We start from the raw sequence: 21,351 nt of genomic DNA on the forward strand, positions 1-21,351 counted from the left end.
TCAATATATTCGGTCGCTCTATACCGGTTTTGTCCTTTAGAGACCGGTTTTTTCATATTTATACATGTTATATCGTTGTTAATCGATACATTGTTATAAAGTATCGACACTTTATAAACGCTAAAATTGCTTCTCTTTTAAATTCACAAAGTGTCGATACTTATATTAAAGTATCGACACTTTCAATATATCCGGTACCACTTTACCGGTTTTGTCTTTTTGAGACCGGTTTTTTCATATTTTTACCTGTTATATTGATGTGGATCGATACATTTTTATAAATTATCGACATAAACCGACAAGCTAAGTTTGCCGGCTGCCAAATTTTTTAATATATCTTCATGATTTAGACCTGCTACATTATTATTACTCAACATTTTCGATAGAACTAAATCGAATTGATTAAATATCTTTTAATATATCTGGTAACGTCTTATATTAGTCCACTTTTCATGTGACAATCAAGAATTTACCGTTATGTTCAAGAGACGGTTTAATTTTATTTTCCATTTTTGACCTCACGATTGAGACTAAAGAAGAAAGTCGAGGAGGGGAAAAAAGGATAAAGAAAAAAATATTATTAAATTCATGGATGACGATGAGCTTAAAACCAAACCTATGGCTTCAAAAGAATGTAAACCCTAGCAAAGACATCGAAGACTCTAAAGCTAAAGAAGAAGGCGAGCTCTCTGATTCATACGACGACGTAATCGTACTTCTCTTACTCTCTCTCTCTTTAACCCTAATTTACTTGTACATCCTTCCTCCGATTGTTTAGCTGTTATTTTTTTTTGGCTGCTGCGGAGATATAGGGAAGTGTTCATTTCTATGAAAAATCATTTGTCCATTTTTGCAGATTTATTGTGGATATATATATATATATTGGTTGCTGAGAAATCGAGGAAAAGGGAAAGAAAATATTTCGTCGCTTTTGGTCTTAAATAAGATAAATGAACGTCGGAGTATTCTTGTTTTCGCCGTTTATGTTTTCTTTTTCTTTTTTGATATTTGAAGGCATAATATATGTTGCTTTTCTAAAGCTAAATAGATTATATTTGTATTTTTTTTATTATGCTTAGTTACATTTAGTTTAAACACTTGTTGCTTTTGTAAAATATTGGATCCGAAGCAGAGCTTTTAGTGGTAACTTTGTTTCGTTTGAAATATACGAAGCTCTATCTTGCTTAATATATATATATATATATAAGTTTTGCTATTTGCCTGTTGTCATTTTTTTCTCACTTTGTAACAAAAATATGTACCAGACTTTTGCTGTATTAAATGATTTTTCTTTACAGGAAAACCTGGATTACTCCACTGCACAGTCTAGTGGTACTATTGCCCCACCTTCGAGGTCTAATGTAGCGCCTTCAGCAGTAAAACCCATACCACCAAATCTCTCTGGTAAGTCCTAGAGGTTAGTGCTGAGATTCTCAGTAGCTTCAATGTTTCCAACATATTCAGAGCTTATTTTGTTGCAGCTGAAGCTCATTGAAATACATGTTTGTGTATTAGTATTAAACTGGTGCTCAAATTGCACTTCAAGGAATTCAGTATTTGGATGCTATTTGATGGTTTTATAAGACTTTTTATGTGCTTAGTTTTTTTGTTGATTTTATTTTACCTCTGCTACCTTCACTACTTCTGGAAAATGCCTTTTACCTACAATATAAGATGTTTTCCTAATATTGTGAAAACAATTAAATGTTTTCTGAGTTTTAATATTATATTTTAATGTTTCTGCTGATATATAGGGAATGCTATTGCTGGCTATAATATTGCCAGTGCTGCTGATGTTCTCTCACAACAACCAATTCCACCAATTAGTCAGAAAAATGTGGAGAAGAATCAGTTGCTAGTTAAATCCACTAATCGTAGTCGGTATGCACCTTCTGGAGTCAGCAATAATCTTGTAATACGCTTCTCAGATGATGACAGTGGAAGTGACTTGGAAGAATGCAGTCGACAAAAACCTGTTGAAAATAAATCCAACTCAACTTGGGATGGTTCACAGAGACCCCTAACTTCATCTGCACAAAAGATGAACAAGTTAGGACAGACTTCTAGGAATATTACCAGAGTAATTCCCAAGAAATCTTTAAGCCGTACATTTATATCATCTATGACCAAGACCAATGGTGGGGCCAATTCCAAGGTTGCTGTGTCTTCGGTTGATCAAGGATCACAAGTTAGATATTTTAATCCCCGCAACAAAAATGTGGCATGCCAAGATCTTATGTCTGAGCAAGGTGTAGTTTCTAACAATAGTAAACTCCAGGACTTGAGGCAGCAGATTGCACTACGGGAAAGTGAATTGAAGCTTAAGGCTCAACATAAGGAAACAACAACTATGAGCCTAGAAAATAGTGGAGGAAGGAAGTGGATTGCAACTTCAGCATATGCTGGTTCAATAGATCCAAAAGAACCACAGAAGAAACGCTTGAAATCCGGTGGTTCTAATTTTACCCAATCAAATTCAGGTGCCCAACCGGAGGTATGTCATGTAAAATCTAATTCAGTGGAAAAAATCCAAAAAATGGAGACAAACAGTCTTGAGATCAAGGATAAGGTTGAGGAAAGCAAGAAAGTAGCTCCAGTAAGCAAAGCCATGTCAAGCATTAAATGGAAAAAGAAAGACGACAAGCTGGTTGATATTTCATCAGAAGATACATCTAAAGTGGTGAAGGATGGTAAAAGAAATTGTTAATCTTTTAAAATTTTCTTATAGAATCCTGTGGATGCTCTGACTGATGTGGTTCTTTCATCCGCAGGTGTGGACTTGCATAAGAATTTGCAACAATCCAAAAGGTCCAGTAGGGAGGTTGATCCAAGTGTTTTAGAAAATAAGACTGCAACTTTAACAAGCATAAGTGCCAATGCTATGCCAAATAACTTGGTAAGTTAACGTTTTAAGGTGAACTTCACTGAAAATGTTTCTTAAAACTAATATTGGCACTGTGTGGTTATAACATATCATAGCTGCTTTCCACCCTGCTTAAATGTCATAATCGAAATATTCAATGAATTTTTCCCATCCTATGTTGCATCTGATGGGCCTTGCTTCATATTATGACTATGCTGAAACTTTACTAACACTGAATTTCAGAAATATCAGTATACTGCAAGGCTGTGGAACAGTTTGAGTCATGTAAATACCTCTGGTCATTCTAATGTAGATGTGGATATACATTCTTTAATTGAAATTGAGGAAAATCTGGACAAGGAGCTAGAGGAAGCACAAAACCACAGACGCTTGTGTGAAATTGAAGAAAGAAATGTGCTTAAAGCTTACCGGAAAGCTCAGAGAGCTTTGATTGAAGCTAATGCTAGATGTGCAGATCTTTATCGTCAAAGGGAAATTGGTTCAGCCCGCTACAGATCTTTAATTGTGGACAATTCCTGTTTATTATGGTCTTCCAGGCAACATGGACACACCAGAGCGGGATTGGATATCTCAGATGATGTACCTGAAAATATGAACCTTGTACCGACATATAATAGACTACTGTCAGCCTATGACGGTCTTCATCAACCAGGGAACGATGCAAATGTCCAATGTATGAATATAGCTCCTCACAATATGTCTCTACGGCATAATAATGGACAAAATTTGGGTTCTGAACCATGCAGTGAGCAGGATGCTAGCACATCAGAGCCATTTCCTCATAATAGTAACAATGCTGCTAATGGATTAAGATCTCCGTGCAGCCCTATTATTTCAGCAGACGAAGGGACTTCTCTAATGGACCGTGATTCTAGTCAACCTAGTCCTGACTATCAGCAAAAACATAAAAATTCTGAAGTAAATGAAAAGAATGCAAATAATGAGTCTAGTAATCAGGATTCTTTACTTTTTGAAGCATCATTGAGGTCTGAACTATTTGCAAGACTGGGGGTGAGAACTTCATCAAAGAACATTGATTCGCGTTACAATGAGCCTTATATTGAACGAGAAGCTGAAAATGATGTTGAAAGTGGAAAGACCCAGATGAGCAATGGTAGTATTACGCTGTCAGTCTCAGAGGCAGAGAAAAAGCATCAATTTGATGTTTCGGGTAGCTTATTTCTTTGTGAACAATGTTTTAGCAACATTATTTTGGTTTGTTGAAAAAAGATTTAACAATAGACTTTTCCTGATATAGGCCCTCAAAAACCAAATGAATTTACACCAGAAGCTGTGGAGAATTAGGGTCAGCACCAGGAAAAAAATAATATTGTAAAGTTTGACTCTTCAGCAAATGTAGTGGACAATGGATTTTTTGCTGGATTTCACTTTTCAGTGACATCTACAATATTTTCACCTTCCATTTTGAGGAGTGCAATTGACCATCTGAAGGTCTTGTCTCCTGTCTCCAGACAAAGAGAGGATCGTGTCTACAGTGAAGAGGGTGCTTATGTCAACATTGATGAAATTAAACAGTCTAGTCAGATTACAAACTCTTTAGAGGAGGCCATTTGTGATTTATTTGGGAAACGAATGGGCTCATATATGTGCGATATTGCAATTGACCCATCTTGGCCACTCTGCATGTATGAGCTCCGAGGAAAATGCAACAATGATGAATGCCCCTTTCAACATGTCAAGGAGTTGTCTAAGAGAAATACATATTTGAATACAAATGATGATTCTAACGGTGCTGGTATGAATAACATTTTTTTTACAAATTTGGAAACCTGTGTGTTGTTGCTAACCTTGTTGAAACAATCCTTTTGCAGATTCTCAGCTTGTGCTGGCATCATATCAAGAGCAAAGTAATGGTCCAACAAAACTTGCCAAATATCATGATGTTTTCATTTCACCAACTTATATTGTCAGCTTAGATATTCTAAAAGCTGATCCACACGAATCTGTTGTTCCTTGGGGAAATGCACACTGCTGGTGGAAGTATTTCAGTATTTGCTTATCTCTATCAAGCATTTTTCAGAAAGATTTACCTACAGATGAAAGATTATCTACAGACGAATCTTTCATCCATGGTGATGATGGTCGTATCGAAGTGTATGGCAGCTGGAATAGACAATCCTCATATTTCCAAAGTAGAAATAGAATAGCGGTTTGTGATGCATTTTATTTTATTTTATTTTTCTACTCTTTCTTTTTCGGGTGTTGAGCTCTATATTCCTTTTCTTTTTTGTATCTTTGCTTTACATTCCTGCCTGATATTTATGTACAAACACAGGCAACTTCACTCAATCTCTGTTTCCCCTAAATTGTTGTCTACTTTCAAGTATTTGTTGTTTAATAAGTCCCTTTGACTGTGAGCATAGGGTTGAACTTTCATTTATTCTTTAATAATCTCTTGTTAACTGTGAGATTGAAAGAAATTGGGAAGTCTTGGTTATTTTTCCTAGAATACATTCTATAACTGATTTCCTGTTTTTTTATACAATTTCCTACGGATAAACCCTTTGGTCTTCTCTTGGGAAAAACCCGGTGCTCTCTCCGAGATTGTCAAAAGCAATGCCTTCTGTTATTTTTCAACTTTCATTCAGTGCTTGCTTCCACTCATTTACATTTATAAATGACAATTTAGCGTAGTGTTGTTTACCCATATTCTAATTAGGACACTCCTTCATGGTGTGTACTCAGAAAAAACTCAACCAATCTTTTGATACAACGATCCAGTCCTTGGAGATGGCTTTGCTTATCCTCAACCAGGAGGTTAACAAATTGGAGGGTATGAAAAAGGTAACCATAGCAACCTGCAAGATAACATCTGGCTCATATTCTCATACCAACAGTTCTGTTTCTGTCATCAGCTACACTTTTTTAATTTGCAGGCTCTTTCTTTGCTTTCACGGTCCCTCGAGGCTGATCCAGCATCAGAAACTCTCTGGATGGTTTACCTGCTTATTTGCTATAGTTGTAGGTTGTTTATTGGGAAGGATGACATGTTTTCTTTTGCGGTATTTAATTTAATGCTTCACATGTTCTCTTTTGCAGTATGTAAATTTATATGCATGCTTATAATAATTATTTCGACTCTCTGCATGTTGGTGACATTCAGATATTGGAGGTATTGTATTGGTTAAATTGTAACTAATCTGATATTTAGAAGTTTTTGTCTATTGGGTTTTGTTGATTCACTCTTCTAATGGTTGTTCATTTGGATACTAACAGCATCATAGATCAGGGTTTTAAAAAACAGTCTGCGATCGCGATTTCGGCCGTGATATAGCAGTTTCGCCGCCGTCCGAGTTATCCGCAACGGCCACAATAGCGTCTGTAATAGCGCCCGTGACGGCCGCAATCACGGTAAATCCGAAATAACCGAAAACATGACCGTGATCGCGATTTGAAACCCTGTCATAGATATCAGAACTTTTTGGTTGTCAGTGGTTCTCTTCATTTGGAAACTAAATATTTTATCCATTGTCTTGTGCATGCTTTTAATATCTTTAGTTTGTTTTAATCTGCTTGGGGTCATTGGTTTCCATTAGTAGTTTTATCTCTTTGCTACAGTTGGAGGTCTCATTAAAAACTCCATTCGTATTCGTTCACATACTAAGAAGTATATTAACGAACATTGGAAGAAAGAAAAGAGTACCTCATAGTTTATTAATAATAATACCCAATACATAAGAAAACACGAAATATCCTCTTATGGTGATATACACCATTACAACAAAAACCTTAAGCTGACACATCCTTATCCAAAAGTCACAGTAGACAATCACCTTATTTCTAAGTTACACCTTCAGTAATAGGATAAAAAACAACGCAAAAGAACGTAACACAAAAGAAAACCAACACCTATAACCATTTAAACTAAATCAAAGCCACAATTGAAGAGACGAGATCTAATGAGATTCGACTTCGTTTGGGGCTCAAGAGTTTGGTTTGAATGAAAGCTTAATCTCATGCACCATGATTTTAAAGGAGTTGTCACCGACCTTCAATTCCAACGTCGCATCAATTCTCACATCAACCTTTGTGAGGACTTGAAGTTTTGCCCGATCAAAATATGATGGTGACTGACAGCTTTCGTCGATTGCTAATAAATAACCCTACTTATCAGCAATATTTTTGAAAGTATCCTAATTCCATGCGTGAAAAGGAACACCCTCGCAAACTAACCATACTCGACGACTACCAAACTCTCTGACCAAGCTTCGACTCTGGAGAACCACTTTGCGAGAGTCTATGATTTATCGTTCTTCACACTTCTCAATGAAGTAGAGTCTTCGAAAATCATTAATGCCGCATTTCCAGCAACTCTCATTAAGGAGAAACCAGTGAGGCCCTTCACTTGCTCTAGCGAGATGACTGATTTTGATAAAGTCCTTGCACAACCCCACTAGACATTTACTCAACACGTGAAGTTTATCTTCGTCCATAACACCTTCAACTTCACAATGATTCTTCCTCGAAACACCTTCCATCCCAGACTTACGGTGAACTGATGTAGAGGACTTTCTCCAAAAAGACTGGCGAGGTTTGAATTTAGCCAAAAATACACTAACTTTGCTCCCGTCAATATGAGATCCATTCATTTCTGAGATCGCTTTCCTTGTTTCTTCGATTGTTGCAAAACGAATGAAACCAAAGCGAAGCCCTTTCGAATTTCTTTTGTTTGGAATGAATGCGTCAATAACCCGATCGTGGGTGCAAAATAAATATCCTAACCAATTCCAATGGATCTTCTCTGGTAGATTTTCGATAAATAACGTGAAGCAACCGCTTCTATACCTGTTACTTATTTTTGGATGGCCTTCCTTCCACCCATTATTAAGCCCAATTTTCCCACTTCTTGCAACTTCACCAAGCTTTTCATCACAATACCCCTTTTTGGGTAACTCCTTGATTCCATCATGGACAACCCCTGCCGCATTTTGAGTTGATGATGTATCCTTATTCGCTAACGATGCCTGCAAATGGGATCTCTTTAACTTATCCTTAATCGACCTTGACTTCACCTGAGCACCTCCTATTCCACCACCGAGATAATTCCCTGATCTAAAATAACTTGCTACTTGGTTCCTCCTATTGTCACTCAAAGATTCGTTCAATGCCTGCTGCCGATTAATACCAGAACCACTATTGACCTTTTTCTTCGCAACAGGTGGATCCTTGCATTCACCATAGGAAACCGACGCATCTTGAGTCTTCTTTTGGATACAATCAACGCAAGTTTTATTACCTGACTATGTTTGTAGAACCCTTAGTCGCCTCGTAGCTGCCCTCTTTGAACTAAAATTCTCGTACGTAGCCATTAACCGTAGTCTGGGCTCTCCATTGGTTAATCCCAAAGGTGAGAAGGCATAGAATATCCCCGAGAGCAACCTACCTCGGATTTGGGACGATCCAACGGCTACAGAAGGAGATCAGAACATTCCAAGCTGCTGCAATTTCCGTCGTTTTTGTGTAGATGGGGGCTTTTTCTTCAGAATCCGAACTCAGTTCTGGATTCCCGGTGTCGGAGCGAATTTATCAAGCTTAATTGAGTCTCAGAATCACCGTTGATGGTGGCTATTGCGGTGGGCCTCGACTGAGATCTACTTTGAAGTAGGTTGTGTCTCATGAAACGAAGCCTAAATCCTTGTTGCTGACGTTGAAGCGAGCAAACTGTGAAGTTTCGATGGTCAACGGCCACCGGTGATGGCGGCCGGCGTGGCGTCTGACGACGGTGATGAAGTTTTGAACGGCCACCGAACCCCCCAGCCTAGAGAAAATGAGAGGGAGTCGGTATAGAAAGAGACTAAATGCCAAAGTTAGGTCGCCTAAAATCAAGAGAGATCACTAACTTTTGACTTTTACGTTTGTCATTCTTTTCAGTTTGCTTAAGATATTACCTCAAGTATTTTTGTGTGTTTGCAACTTTATCTATTATGTTATTTTCAATACTTATCTTTGAACTTTAAAGAGTTCGTTTTGCATTGGCTGATTGGCATTAAATTAGTGGTCCTGCTTTGGTAGCACTTCAAATCTTCGGTATTCCTTTTTTTTATCCCTCTTACACAGAAACTAAGCATGTATAAATGTGAATCTCTGTAAAAATGTGTATGTATAGACATGCATCCTTGTTCCTCCCTTTGGAGAATTCAGATAAAATTCAAACCTTTTGTTTGGGCATACGTCTTCTCTTGGTCTTCAGGTCAGAAGCAATGGAGGGTCATATGAACTTTGGCTTATGTACATCAACAATCGAAAACAATTGGATGATCGATTGGTTGCCTATGAGGTTGCTATTTCAGCACTTTGCCGTCATGCTTCTTCCTCTGAAAAGAATGTAATGCATATGAGTGCATGCATCTTAGACCTGTTTTTGCAAATGATGGATTGTTTGTGCATATCTGGGAATTTTGAGAAAGCCATCCAGACAGTATATAGACGCTTCCCTGCTACAACAAATTCTGATGGGCCTCATTGTTCGATGTTTTCTAATATCCTCACATGCTTAACCATTTCTGACAAATGTGTATTATGGGTTTCTTGTATTTACTTGGTTATTTACAGGAAGCTGCCAGATGCTGTGGTGCGGCGGTTAGAGCTTGAGAAAGAACTCCTTCCAGTCGAATGGCCCTATGTTCATCTAGGCAATGATGAAAAGAAAAAGGCTCTACACTTGTTAGAAATGGTAGTAAGTTACGTTGACTCATACATCAATATCGGATCATTTAGGAGTGAAACTGGTATCAAATCAGCTCAAGTTTTCGCACTCAATCACGTTAAGTGTTTGTTTGCATTTGGTAGTGCTGACTGCAGTCGAAGCATGTTTGAAAAATACAGAAAAGTGTATCCATCTTGCTTAGAACTTGTTCTGATATCTGTACGAGTGCCAAACTATGATTCCAAGAATATGGGTTTTATCGGGTTTGAAGAATCCCTTCATAACTGGCCAAAAGAATCCCCTGGAATTCACTGCATCTATATGTCATGCACGAGAGAGAAGGCAGAGAAGAAGAAGTTAGACTCGAAGAAAGTAATTTGGGAATTACTAAGGAAGGGTTAGGGATTGAGAGTAAATCAATTGGGATATTTAGGGATTGGATGAAAGAGGAGAGTGCACGTGGGAAGCAAGTGATTATTAAAACAATAGATATAAAAAGGGAAGTCCATTACCTATGCAGCAAGAACCGGCCTGCAATCCAGCCAACAACCCAAAAGAGGAAAATATTTAGTTCTTATCTGCAGGGAATCTGTTAGAAGTTAGTTATACAGCTGTCACTTTCACAATTGCCATAGTACATTGTAATGAAATAAAACCGTGTACTGGGGAAGAAAGAAATCACCTGATGAATGAATGAAATTCTGATTTCTGAAATCTCTATGCTTTTCTTCTTCTTAAACCTTTATTCCTTCGATTTTTCCTTCTCTATTCTCCTCAGTTCATAACAAATTGGTATACAGAGCCATCACTCCTGGCAATCAACGCTTGAGAATGCCAAAAAAAACCAAACAATGCCAGAAAATCCTGATCTTTCTGCCATACGAAAACAACTTGAAGATTTAACAACTTTGATGAAGCAATCACAGGATGAAACTAATCCTCCTAAATGGTGGAAAAAGCAGGAAAGCCGATTGAGTACGTTGGAATCTAAACTGGAAACAAATCAAAGATATGTGGAGCAGATCTTACATATTCTGAATGATAAAAAGAGTGAGCAAAAGCAAATTAATGGGGACTACTTTACTCAACTACAGGAACAACAAATTCATGGGGAGAAAGGAATGGGTCAACTTTCACTGGGTGAGTCTAAACCCATTTTCCTCACTCCTAAAAGGATGTTATCGGTGGCAATAGAAGGCACATATAACGTTTCTCAAATGTTCGATAAAATGTCAGCAAGTGTAGCTAGTGTTGTATTTCCATCTATCACCAGCACCATAAAAGCTAATTCACGGCTGCAGCCGAACGTCAGTCTGGTTCGATACACCAAACTGATTTCGCGAGAAAATCGACTGCAGCAGAACGTCAGTCTGGTTGGATACACCAATCTGATTTCGCGAGAAAATCAAGAATTGCCTATGTCGGTTCAAGTTGCTACCTTTCAACCATTTGTCGTGGATTTATCCAGACTCTTGGAGGGCGAGACAAATGGTTATAAACTCACAAAAACAGATTGTGGTAACTTATTTAGGTGGATATAGGTATATTGTTGGCTATAATTTTGAAAGAATGAGAAGTTTTATCCATCATTCCAAGTCTGAAAGTGGGCCGTTGGGTACAGACAACAATTCTTTTGTTGCAAAGAAGAATAATGTTGTGAGTTATGAGGTGGAAAGGGTAAAAGAGTGGACTGCAGAAGTAAGGAAAAGAATGAAAAGGTTGTCTCTGGTCGAGTCACTAGATCAAGAAGTTCTACTCAACCTTCCATGTCTATGAGTGGGTTTTCAGGTATAGGCAACACTTCTACTATTTCTAAACAGGATGGTAAGGTACCAACATAATCCATCTCCAAATCAAGACAACAGCTTGATGTTCATGAGTTATTGGAGTCAAAATTTGTCATACCTGTTTATAATATTGTATATTGTGGTGTGAAAATTGAAGAAAGAGGACAATGCCGGAGCAAAGCAAGGAGTGAAGATGTTTTCACAAGGTCAAGAAGTTATGTTCAATCTCCAAAATTTGAGAATAGTTCAACAGGTGCAGAAAAAAGTTCTACTGTTGCAAAGCAAGATAATATTGTGCTAACAGAATCCATTAAAAAATCAGGACTAGAGCATGTTGTTGTTGTTGAGTTATTGCAATATGTCAAGCCAATTGCTGGAGAACTTAGATTGTCTGAATCAATTGAAATTTTTTTCCTTAAACTTCAAATGGTAGAGATGCTTGCTCTTATCGGAAAAGAAATAGAAGGTGGTGAACTAAATATTGTTGAAGTGATTCCAAAAGTTGAAACCCAACAGTGGGTTTGGGGCAAATATAAGAAAGATGTGGGGTATAAGTTTGGGTCTACTGAAGTTGGTCACAATGGAAACTTGGTGAACTACAAAGCTTTGAACGATTATTGTTTTAGTTTCAATACTAGTCAGAATTTAATCTTTTGGAGTGCTCTAATCTTGCAGCTGCCAATCCACGACCCATGTTTAGCTATTGGGTTTCTACCTCTTTATTCTGTTGGTCTTCGAGTTGGGCAACTTGTTACATTGAAACGGAGAAATGAGAGCCCAAAAGATATAGGAAGAACAAAGTTTCACAAAACAATCATGGGGTGTTGTATGAAGTGAATGTGAATTTCGATAAACCACCTACTCTGCTATGGTGTTTAGAATTCACAGTGCATAAGGTCCCAGATATATTGTAGAACAGAATTAAACAACATGCTGATAAAAATCGAAGTGAACGACAGTTTCAAATTGGAGAAGAAGTATACCTAAGATTGTAATCTTTATGCCAGAATTTACTCATATGATGGATGAACTTGAACTCAAATCACGATACTTGGGAAGCTCATACCAGTCTCATGTCTCGGTTTCCAAGTTTCGATCCTTGGGGACAAGGATCTACTCGTGGAGGGGGTAATGTCATGCACGAGAGAGAAGGCAGAGAAGAAGAAGTTAGACTCGAAGAAAGTAATTTGGGAATTACTAAGGAAGGGTTAGGGATTGAGAGTAAATCAATTGGGAAATTTAGGGATTGGATGAAAGAGGAGAGTGGACGTGGGAAGCAAGTGATTATTAAAACAATAGATATAAAAAGGGAAGTCCATTACCTATGCAGCAAGAACCGACCTACAATCCAGCCAACAGCCCAAAGGAGGAAAATATTTAGTTCTTATCTGCATGGAATATGTTAGAAGTTAGTTATACAGCTGTCACTTTCACAATTGCCATAGTACATTGTAATGCAAATAAAACCGTGTACTGGGGAAGAAAGAAATCACCTGATGAATGAATGAAATTCTGATTTCTGAAATCTCTATGCTTTTCTTCTTCTAAAACCTTTATTCCTTCGATTTTTCCTTCTCTATTCTCCTCAGTTCATAACACTATAATCAGTTTTCTGAATATGCCCAACAGAATGGAAAACCTGATCTTGCGAAAAATGTCATGACATGCTGGTATAACTCAGTTTGGAAAGTTCAGTACCCTGAAAGTGAAAATTTGAAAGCCATGGATGGTGGGAACTCTATTGTCTCTCCTGAAACGGATTCAACGTTAAAGTCCCACGTCGTGTTACCTGACACAAATCAGACGGATATGATGTTTGGATATCTTAATCTCTTCCTTTACAACTTTTTGCAAAATGATAACATTGAGGCTCACTCAGCTATTGACCAGGCATTGAGGGTCGCCACTACACCCATGAGTTTCAATCATTGTGTAAATGAGCATGCCTTGTTTTTGCTCAATGATGAGTCACAAAAGAGTGATGTTCCTATTAGTTGGCAGATCAATACGTTGAATATGTATTTGGAAATTGCTCGGTCTTTCCAAGTCTGCGAGCCTCTATCCAGACATTTTATCACTGTGATTGAGAAGCCAAGAGTGCAGCAACTTGTTCGAAACATTCTGTGTCCAGTCTCATCTGATTCTTCTCTTGTGAACTTGGTCCTTGAAGTCTGGTATGGCCCATCACTTTTGCCCCAAAATCTAACTCAGCCAAAGGGTCTAGTCGATTTTGTGGAAGCCATATTGGCATTAGCACCATCCAACTACGAATTAATGTTTTCTGTGTGTAAGATGTTAAGCCGAGGTGATCACAGTAGGGATGTTTCTTCCGGTCTTTTGTTTTGGGCTGGCTCAACCTTGGTCGATGCATTCTTTCATGCAGTCTCAATTCCACCTGAGCTCGCATGGGTAAATACTGCAGATATAATGGACAATATTCCAGGCATGGAGGCCGTACTTGCAAGATTTTATAGAAAGGCTTTAACAGCATATCCATTCTCCCTCAAGTTATGGCTGTGTTATTACAATCTAATCAGTAAGATTGGAGACCGGAACATTGTCGTGGAAGCAGCAAGAGAGCGAGGTACCAAGCTCGAGTGAAGTCTCTTTTCCATAAATCGAGTGTGTAACGTTAGGTTGGTATATTCAGAACTTGCCACAGAAAAGACATGCCGTTTTTACTGGAAATGATTTGGATTTCGAGAAAATTGGTACATATTGAGCCAGTTCATCTTAAGTAGGAGAGATTGGTGTGACAGTAGGAAACACGGAAAAAAATACAAATTATAGGAACTGAATTAAAATAGGAAATGATATCTGTTGATGGATTACTGAAACTGAATAGGTGAAGATTTCTTAGATATAAATCCTACTTTTGTGCTCATTTGCCTTAGTTCTTATGTTGTGTAATTACCCATATTTTGTAATCTCCAATCTGGTACTCACAAAGCATCATAATGTATCAAAATTAATTAATTTTATTAAAAAATAATTATTTTTGATTAAGCTGATTACAAAAATAGTAAATGTTCTAAGTATTCAACCATTCACCAATAAATGTTCAATCATTATGCTACTGATGATGGTGTTTGAATTTGTAATTTTTAGGAATAATAATGAATCCTTTATTTATTAAGATAAATTGATTCGTGCTAATTTTATTAAAAATTAAAATGTATTCTCACTACATTTTGACTAATATTTGAAATTTTTTCATCATTCAATTCTACTCTTTCTTGAACCCACCGAATGAACTTGGAAATCTTGAACTCGGCGAACACAAATGAATTTCTTGATGAATGGTAAGTTAAAGGTTCGGTTCGTTTATATTTTTAGTTGTGGGGTTCCGTCTTTGTTTCTATTTCTTGATGAACTGTTCGTTAAACGTTTGGTTCATTTATATCTCTAGTCGTGGGGTTCTGTCTCCATGAAGCGTTTACCACTCTACCTGCAACAAGCATACTAAAATATGATAGAGAATAATTTAAGTAATCGAAAATGCCTTATAATATACGATTTTAACCAACTTTTTTTGGATTTGCAAAAATAACCAACAAATTCGCAACGCGATTTCAAATTTGCAACATGAACTACAATTTCGCAACACAGTTTCCAAATTCGCAAAGCGAATTTCCCAAATTCGTAACTCAGTTTTCAAATTCGCAACTCGAATTTCTTTTTCGCAACGCAATTTTCCAAATTCGCAACGCGAGTCCTTTTCGCAATAAGATTTTATAATTCGCAAAGCGCGTTTATTTTCGCAACACAAATGTAAATAGTATATCCCGTAATTCGTAACTCATAACCTAAACCCCTAAATCACAACTCAGTCTCATCTTCATCTCTCACTCTCTACGGTGACATCCGTCCCCATCTCCGACGACATCCGTCCCCATATCCGGCGACCCCCCTCCATCTCCATCTCTCAGAGCCACCCTCTCACAACCATTCACGGCCACAAATGGAAAATCAACCACTGAGGGTTAGTTTTTTTTAATTATTTTTATTTTAAATTTTTTGTATTATTATTAGATTTTCATATTTAAATTGATGATAAATTTACTCGTAATTTCAATATATAGATTAAACATTTCACTTAGATTACTAAATAAATTCATTCGGTTGTTACCAATACAGCTAAAATATTTAGTCTTTAACTCTGTAAAGTTAATATTTCTCTTTTGGTTGAAGTAATGCAATTCATTCAAGTTTCAATTTGCAGATGAAGAGTAGTCTTTGAAACTTAAATTCGCAATGCGATTTTAGTTTTCGCGTTGCGATTTTCGTGTTGCGAATTTTATTTTCGAGTTGCAATTTTCATGTTGCGAATTTAAGTTTCAAGAATAAACTACTCTTCTTATGCAAATTGAAACTTGAATGAATTGCATTACTTCAACCAAAAAACAAAGACAAATACTAACTTCACAGTGTTGCAAATTTGAAAACTGAAAAAACAACTACTCTTCTAGAATGTTGTCCTTGAACCTGTACTAAACCTATATATTGTCCTTTTAAATGTTTATATAAGTGCTTACTTCTGGAATGTTGTCTGATGCATTTTGTGAACTATGATAGAATAATGACTTGGGTGAATACCAGGCTAGTTTGAAACATATTTGGCTATATTTTCCATGTTTAATATCATGTCTGATTATTGTGTATAATTTGTAGTTTTTGGTATATTATTAGTATATCTAACTTGGTATGTTTATTGTTTTTGTTAGGAATTTTTTTCGGCTGCATTGACTTTAAGGAATAAATTAAGCCTAGCCACTACAATTGCGTCGACACTTACACCTGTCCAAAGAAATTTGTTTGAGAATACTTATTACGGGCCATGGCTAAAAGTACAACATCCAGGTGGAGATGCTATGTTGACTCATTTGTTTCTTCAGACCATGACTAACGATATACCCAAGGGGATACAACGTGGTGATGAGGAGATATGGTTTCATTTTCCACCGGCGTATACTCGTTTTGGGCGGGAGGAGTTTTGCTTAGTCACTGATCTACGTTTCGGAAGACACGATGAATTAGGTTCGTACACTAGTCATATCGCTCGCCCATCATGGTTATTTCGGGTTTTTCCTGAGCTGGCAAAGGTGAAGGCCACTTTACACGTCAACGATTTGAGAATATTACTTCTTAAAGATGGTTTTACTCGGATGGATGACCTTGATGTTGTCCGAGTATGCCTTTTGCTACTTTTGTATGTCGTTTTTTAGCCAAAGAGGGCATACAACCTATTTCTCAGGATTTAATATTATTGGTAGATGACCTAGATGCATTGAACGTGTTTCTGTGGGGTTCATATCTATGGAAAACTACTTGAAAAAAATTATCGTTTGTCTTTGAGGACCGTCGTAGTTTGCGTGGGCATGGTTCCAAATACACTTTGGTAGGCTTTATTTGGGCCTTTAAGGTAAGAATTTTTATATAATGTTTCCAAAATTAATTATTTAACAATTACTAAAATTAATGTTTGTGTATTATATTGTTTGTAGATTTGGATATTTGAGGCATTTCCCAGCATGCGTACTTTTGCCATCAAGAATTCCAATGATATTCCTAAGGCTATTACATGGAAGAGGATCCGACTGTTGGATTGGGAAGATTTACTACCATATACGACGATCAATGATGTAAGTTAACACAAATACTACCATATATAAACAAGTTATTACTAGTAGACGTTTGACTTTGTTTTGGCTTTTATATTGTTAGGAGTCAAACTATCCAATACAGACATTGACACCCACAGAGGATGAGCTTGCCACTGATTGGTGGCAAGCTAGTAGGTATTTTTTTATGGGACGGATGATGAGCACCCACCACTTTTTCATCGAGTCGATTCTTCAGTTCGACACCGAGATCCATCACCTCATCGAGTCGATTCTCCACTTCGACACCGAGATTTATCACCTGATCGAGCCGATTCTACACCTCGACACCGAGAGCCATCATCTCTAGCCGACTCTATACCTCGACACCGAGACCCATCACCTATTCCATCACATCATCGAGCCTCTTCTCCACCATCACCCCATGATAGGCGACTGAAAAAGATGAAACGATATTTATCTCCCCGTTCTCCACCTCCATGGGATGATTTAGGTGCTTTACGTGATGAGGTCAGTGCTTTACGTGATGAGGTAGGTGCTTTACGTGATGATAATGGTGCATGGCGTGATGAGGCAGGGTCTTTACATGGTGACGTAGTTGTTTTACGTGATAACAATGGTGCTTTACGTGGTGAGATAGCTGCTTTATGTGATGAGGTGGGTGCTCTACGTGAGATTGTTTCGTTGTTACAGAATGAGGTTCATACTCTACGCAAAGAGGTAAGTTTGTTTAATTTTATAAGAAATAATATACTAAAAATGCAAATAACTTTTTTGACATTATTTATTTATTTATTTACTGATTTATGTATTAATTTATTTTTAGCGGCCCGATGATGTAGGTGTTTTACGTCGGGTTTTTCTTACACGATGGGGTTCACGCATCAGACGTTGTAGATCTGCCATTACGTCTCTTTTCACCCCAATAGTTCCAAGACTGCGTAAGAATAAGCCTGATCCACCTACAACCATTCAGGATCCACATCCCATTGTTCATGATTCACCTCTCATCGTTCAAGAGGCATCTCCCATCGTTCAATAGGCCCCTCCCATCGTTCAAGAGGCCCCTCCCATCGTTCAGGATCCACCTCCTATCTTTCAGGATCCACATTCCATACTATGTCTACATATTGGTAAACCCCCTCTTGTGCCCGGTATGATGGATCAGATATGGTTTTCGTATCAGTTACCAGCTAGTACCATTCCTCAGCACGAGATATGCACACTACCAGACACAATTAAGGATAATACCGTTTGGGCTAAGACCGCAGTTGATTTTTATCTACATGAGCTGAGCCAGGGGTGCTTTACCGACATATGCAAAATCGATGATACATATTTGTTTCTTAAGCGGTCTTGGTAGGGTGTTTTATTAGGGGTTGAAGAGAATGGCTATTTCGAATGGGGGATAAGTATTATATTCTTTTTATATTGATTTTGATTATTTTTTAAAATTTATTAAATTCACTAATATATGTATTTTTTTATAAACAACATATTGATGCCTGGGTAACACGACTTCTGGTCTTAAGGAAATTGAAGAAACTCAAAAAGACGCGATGAACTATTATGCCTTCGTCTTTTCACGCAACTCACTTAAAGGATCAGAGAAACTCTTCATATGCGTTAGGTAATGGCAAAGCTATTCTTTATCATGCGTGGTGGGAGGTCGATAAGGTTAGTATTTATTTTTGCATATGTAAAGGAGTTCATAAAATTTATTTGATGTGCGTAGTTGAAGTATTATTTATTATATTGCAGGTGTTTATCCCTGTTATGGAACGTCGTCATTGGATTCTCGTCGAACTTCAACTCCCATCCCTGAAGACGATAGTATATGACAGCATGCTGAATTACATACCATTGTCTGATTTGTAAGATATTATTTGTATGGGATTGAGCGATATTTTGGCTAAATACTTGGATGCGATTGCTTATTGGACTAATTTAGGAAACGAGAAGCCAAAAAAGTTAAAAGTTACAATGATGAGAGATGAGACAGTGCCACAATAAACGTCAATAGCCAGAGGGGATTGTGGTCCGCTTGTATGCATGTGCTTGGAACGTATGACGAGAGGAGGTAAAAGTTTCTACCTCCTACAGATAGAGATAGAGTTGTAGTAGGGTTTTGGTTTTGGTATTTTATGGTTAGAGATATATGCAAGACGTTGCCTACCTGCATCTAGTGGTTGATATGCGACAGTATGACCATGTGAGAATTTCCTTTCACTTGTCTATATGACTCTGAAATGTGATTAGAATGTACATGATTTTCACTTGTGAGTTTTATGCATAGGTTTGAAGCCGAGAAATATTGAGATGCTTATAACCTCACTGGGTGCTGAAAGTGTGCATAAACAACCATTTGTTGATACAGGTTAAATAATTTAATTTATCTCAGTTCATTGGCTGATCATATACATTTGCAAATTGTATATAATAATGATTGTCAACCTAAATTTTGTTGTATACAGTGAACTTTTTATGACCAATGTATGTAAGCTCCCTATTGTTAGGAGCATTTTAGGTTGGATGTGCTGTAAAGTGTAAAAAGAATTTGTTTTTTCTTGTTTAATTGATTTGTTTAATTTCATTATGCATTATAATGGCCAAAAAGACCTGTTGAAGGCACAATACGTTTAAGAAAATCAAATTCGCAACGCGAAAATCGCAACTCGATATTCAAATTCGCAACATGAAAATCGGATTCGCAACACGAAAATTGGTTTCGCAATTCGAAAATCAAATTCGCAACAAGAAAATCGCGTTGCGAATTTTAATATCAAGTTGCGATTTTCGTGTTGCGAATACGATTTTCGCGTTCCGAATTTGAGTTGTGAATCTGGAGAATTTCACAATAATCATATTTCTAGTTTCAATTCAAGGCAAACACCTTCAAAAAGAAGATAACAGCCAATAATCTAATAAGTGATAACAACTGAACAGATCATAGAAATGTTCAAACTGAAGTTACTAGTATATGTGATGTTAGGAGTACAACTTTATAATGCATGTCTAATTGCAAAAATGTATGCATTCACACATAAAATACACATAATAGAACATTTGCATGTAAAAATCACCTAAGTTAATAGTCCCAAAAGGTGAAGGCGGTTGTGATTGGGATTTTGATTTTGAATGCGATTTTGATTTCCTTTCGTTTGGCACCATATGAGCTTTGGATTTTGATGAGGATCCATATTTTGGTAGAGGAAAAGATGATTGTGATGGCACTGGTGATCCACAGGTCAACCTTGTATGACCACTTTCTTTGCACCGACTTCATGTCGGTATCTTCTTCTCTTCACCCTTAGACGGTATACGATCGTGATTTTTTGGTCGGCCAGGTAGCCTTCTTTCCATGACTGGTGGTAAACTATTTGTAAGTCATATGGTATGTCCCACTCAGAAGGATGTGGAATAGGGTAGACAATCTCGGCATAAGTCTGTCGATATACTTCTATAGTGTAGCAATCCATAGCGTATGCGCTTGAATCATCTTGGTTTAGATGAAGAGCAACTTTTATAACATGGCCACATGGATAACCAGATGTTTACCATTTCATACAACTACACGTCTTTGCATTTAGATCGACAATCCCATTTAAGTTATTATCCAAGACTTCAAACAAAGTGTTTGAACATGGTTCAACTCTCCATGACTTTGACTTCACAAAACGTTTCATTATCTTTTTTTCAGTCCATGGTGTAATACGACGTTCCAATGTTCCTATAAATTTAAATAAATAATACTTAGTAAAACCTATTAAATATGATAAGTTACGAATTTAAAGAAATAATACTTGCATGATTTCTTTTCTTATAGTACCACTGTTGAATCGAGGCTCGAAAAAACTCCATTAACATAGTAATGGGTAATTTTCGGGAATGACGACTTAGAGCGTTGATTGATTCTGCACTATTAGACGTCATGAAACCATATCTTGCTCCAAGTTGATATACTCTTGACCATCTTTCAAACCCGAAATCTTCTAGTGTTTGAGCACATTGAGGCAAAACACGTCTTAAATAATTTATATGCTTATTAAAATCCACTTCTCGATAAGCTTTTACAGCCTTTTAGTATGTCAATTTGTGATTTTTTATACCAGCAGACCTTGATTTTAGATTTCTGTACAAATGAACACCACAAACTCCATGAAAAGCATCTGGGAAACACCTTCTAATAGCGTTGTCAATTGAGTTTTCCCTATCGGATATGATTGTCAGATTGCTAATAGGACCTATGCAATCCCTAAGATGCCCCATAAACCATGTCCATGAATCAGAGGTTTCAGATTTGCCAACCCTGTAAGCTATTGGCAATATCCCATTGTTAGCATCCATGGCTACTGCTAATAAGTTTACTCCAAGGTATCGACCTTTCAAATG

At 37.2% G+C, this 21,351-nt stretch overlaps 1 protein-coding gene across 1 annotated transcript; it reads left to right on the plus strand.

Annotated features, from left to right (window-relative positions):
• The first annotated feature begins 592 nt into the window (after positions 1-592).
• On the plus strand, positions 593-13,944 carry LOC120175716. The gene is made up of 16 exons (XM_039182285.1): positions 593-706; positions 1,299-1,404; positions 1,755-2,690; positions 2,772-2,896; positions 3,107-4,105; positions 4,190-4,640; positions 4,717-5,054; positions 5,591-5,689; positions 5,782-5,907; positions 9,096-9,923; positions 10,352-11,069; positions 11,220-11,375; positions 11,496-11,929; positions 12,014-12,138; positions 12,408-12,618; positions 12,947-13,944. Exons 1-16 carry the CDS (start codon positions 593-595, stop codon positions 13,937-13,939), a joined length of 6,759 nt encoding a protein of 2,252 aa, XP_039038216.1. The 3' UTR covers positions 13,940-13,944.
• Positions 13,945-21,351: the final 7,407 nt, after the last annotated feature.

Source organism: Hibiscus syriacus, unplaced genomic scaffold, assembly GCF_006381635.1.
Source record: "Hibiscus syriacus cultivar Baekdansim isolate YM2019G1 unplaced genomic scaffold, ASM638163v2 tig00112215_pilon, whole genome shotgun sequence".
Lineage (NCBI taxonomy): Eukaryota > Viridiplantae > Streptophyta > Magnoliopsida > Malvales > Malvaceae > Hibiscus > Hibiscus syriacus.

Coding starts and splice junctions, on each gene's coding strand:
- LOC120175716 (XM_039182285.1), top strand. CDS start 593: ATGACGATGAGCTTAAAACCAAACCTATGGCTTCAAAAGAATGTAAAC. Junction 4,106..4,189: donor GCAACATTATTTTGGTTTGT/TGAAAAAAGATT, acceptor GTGGAGAATTAG/GGTCAGCACCAGGAAAAAAA. Junction 5,055..5,590: donor AAAGTAGAAATAGAATAGCG/GTTTGTGATGCA, acceptor GTGTGTACTCAG/AAAAAACTCAACCAATCTTT.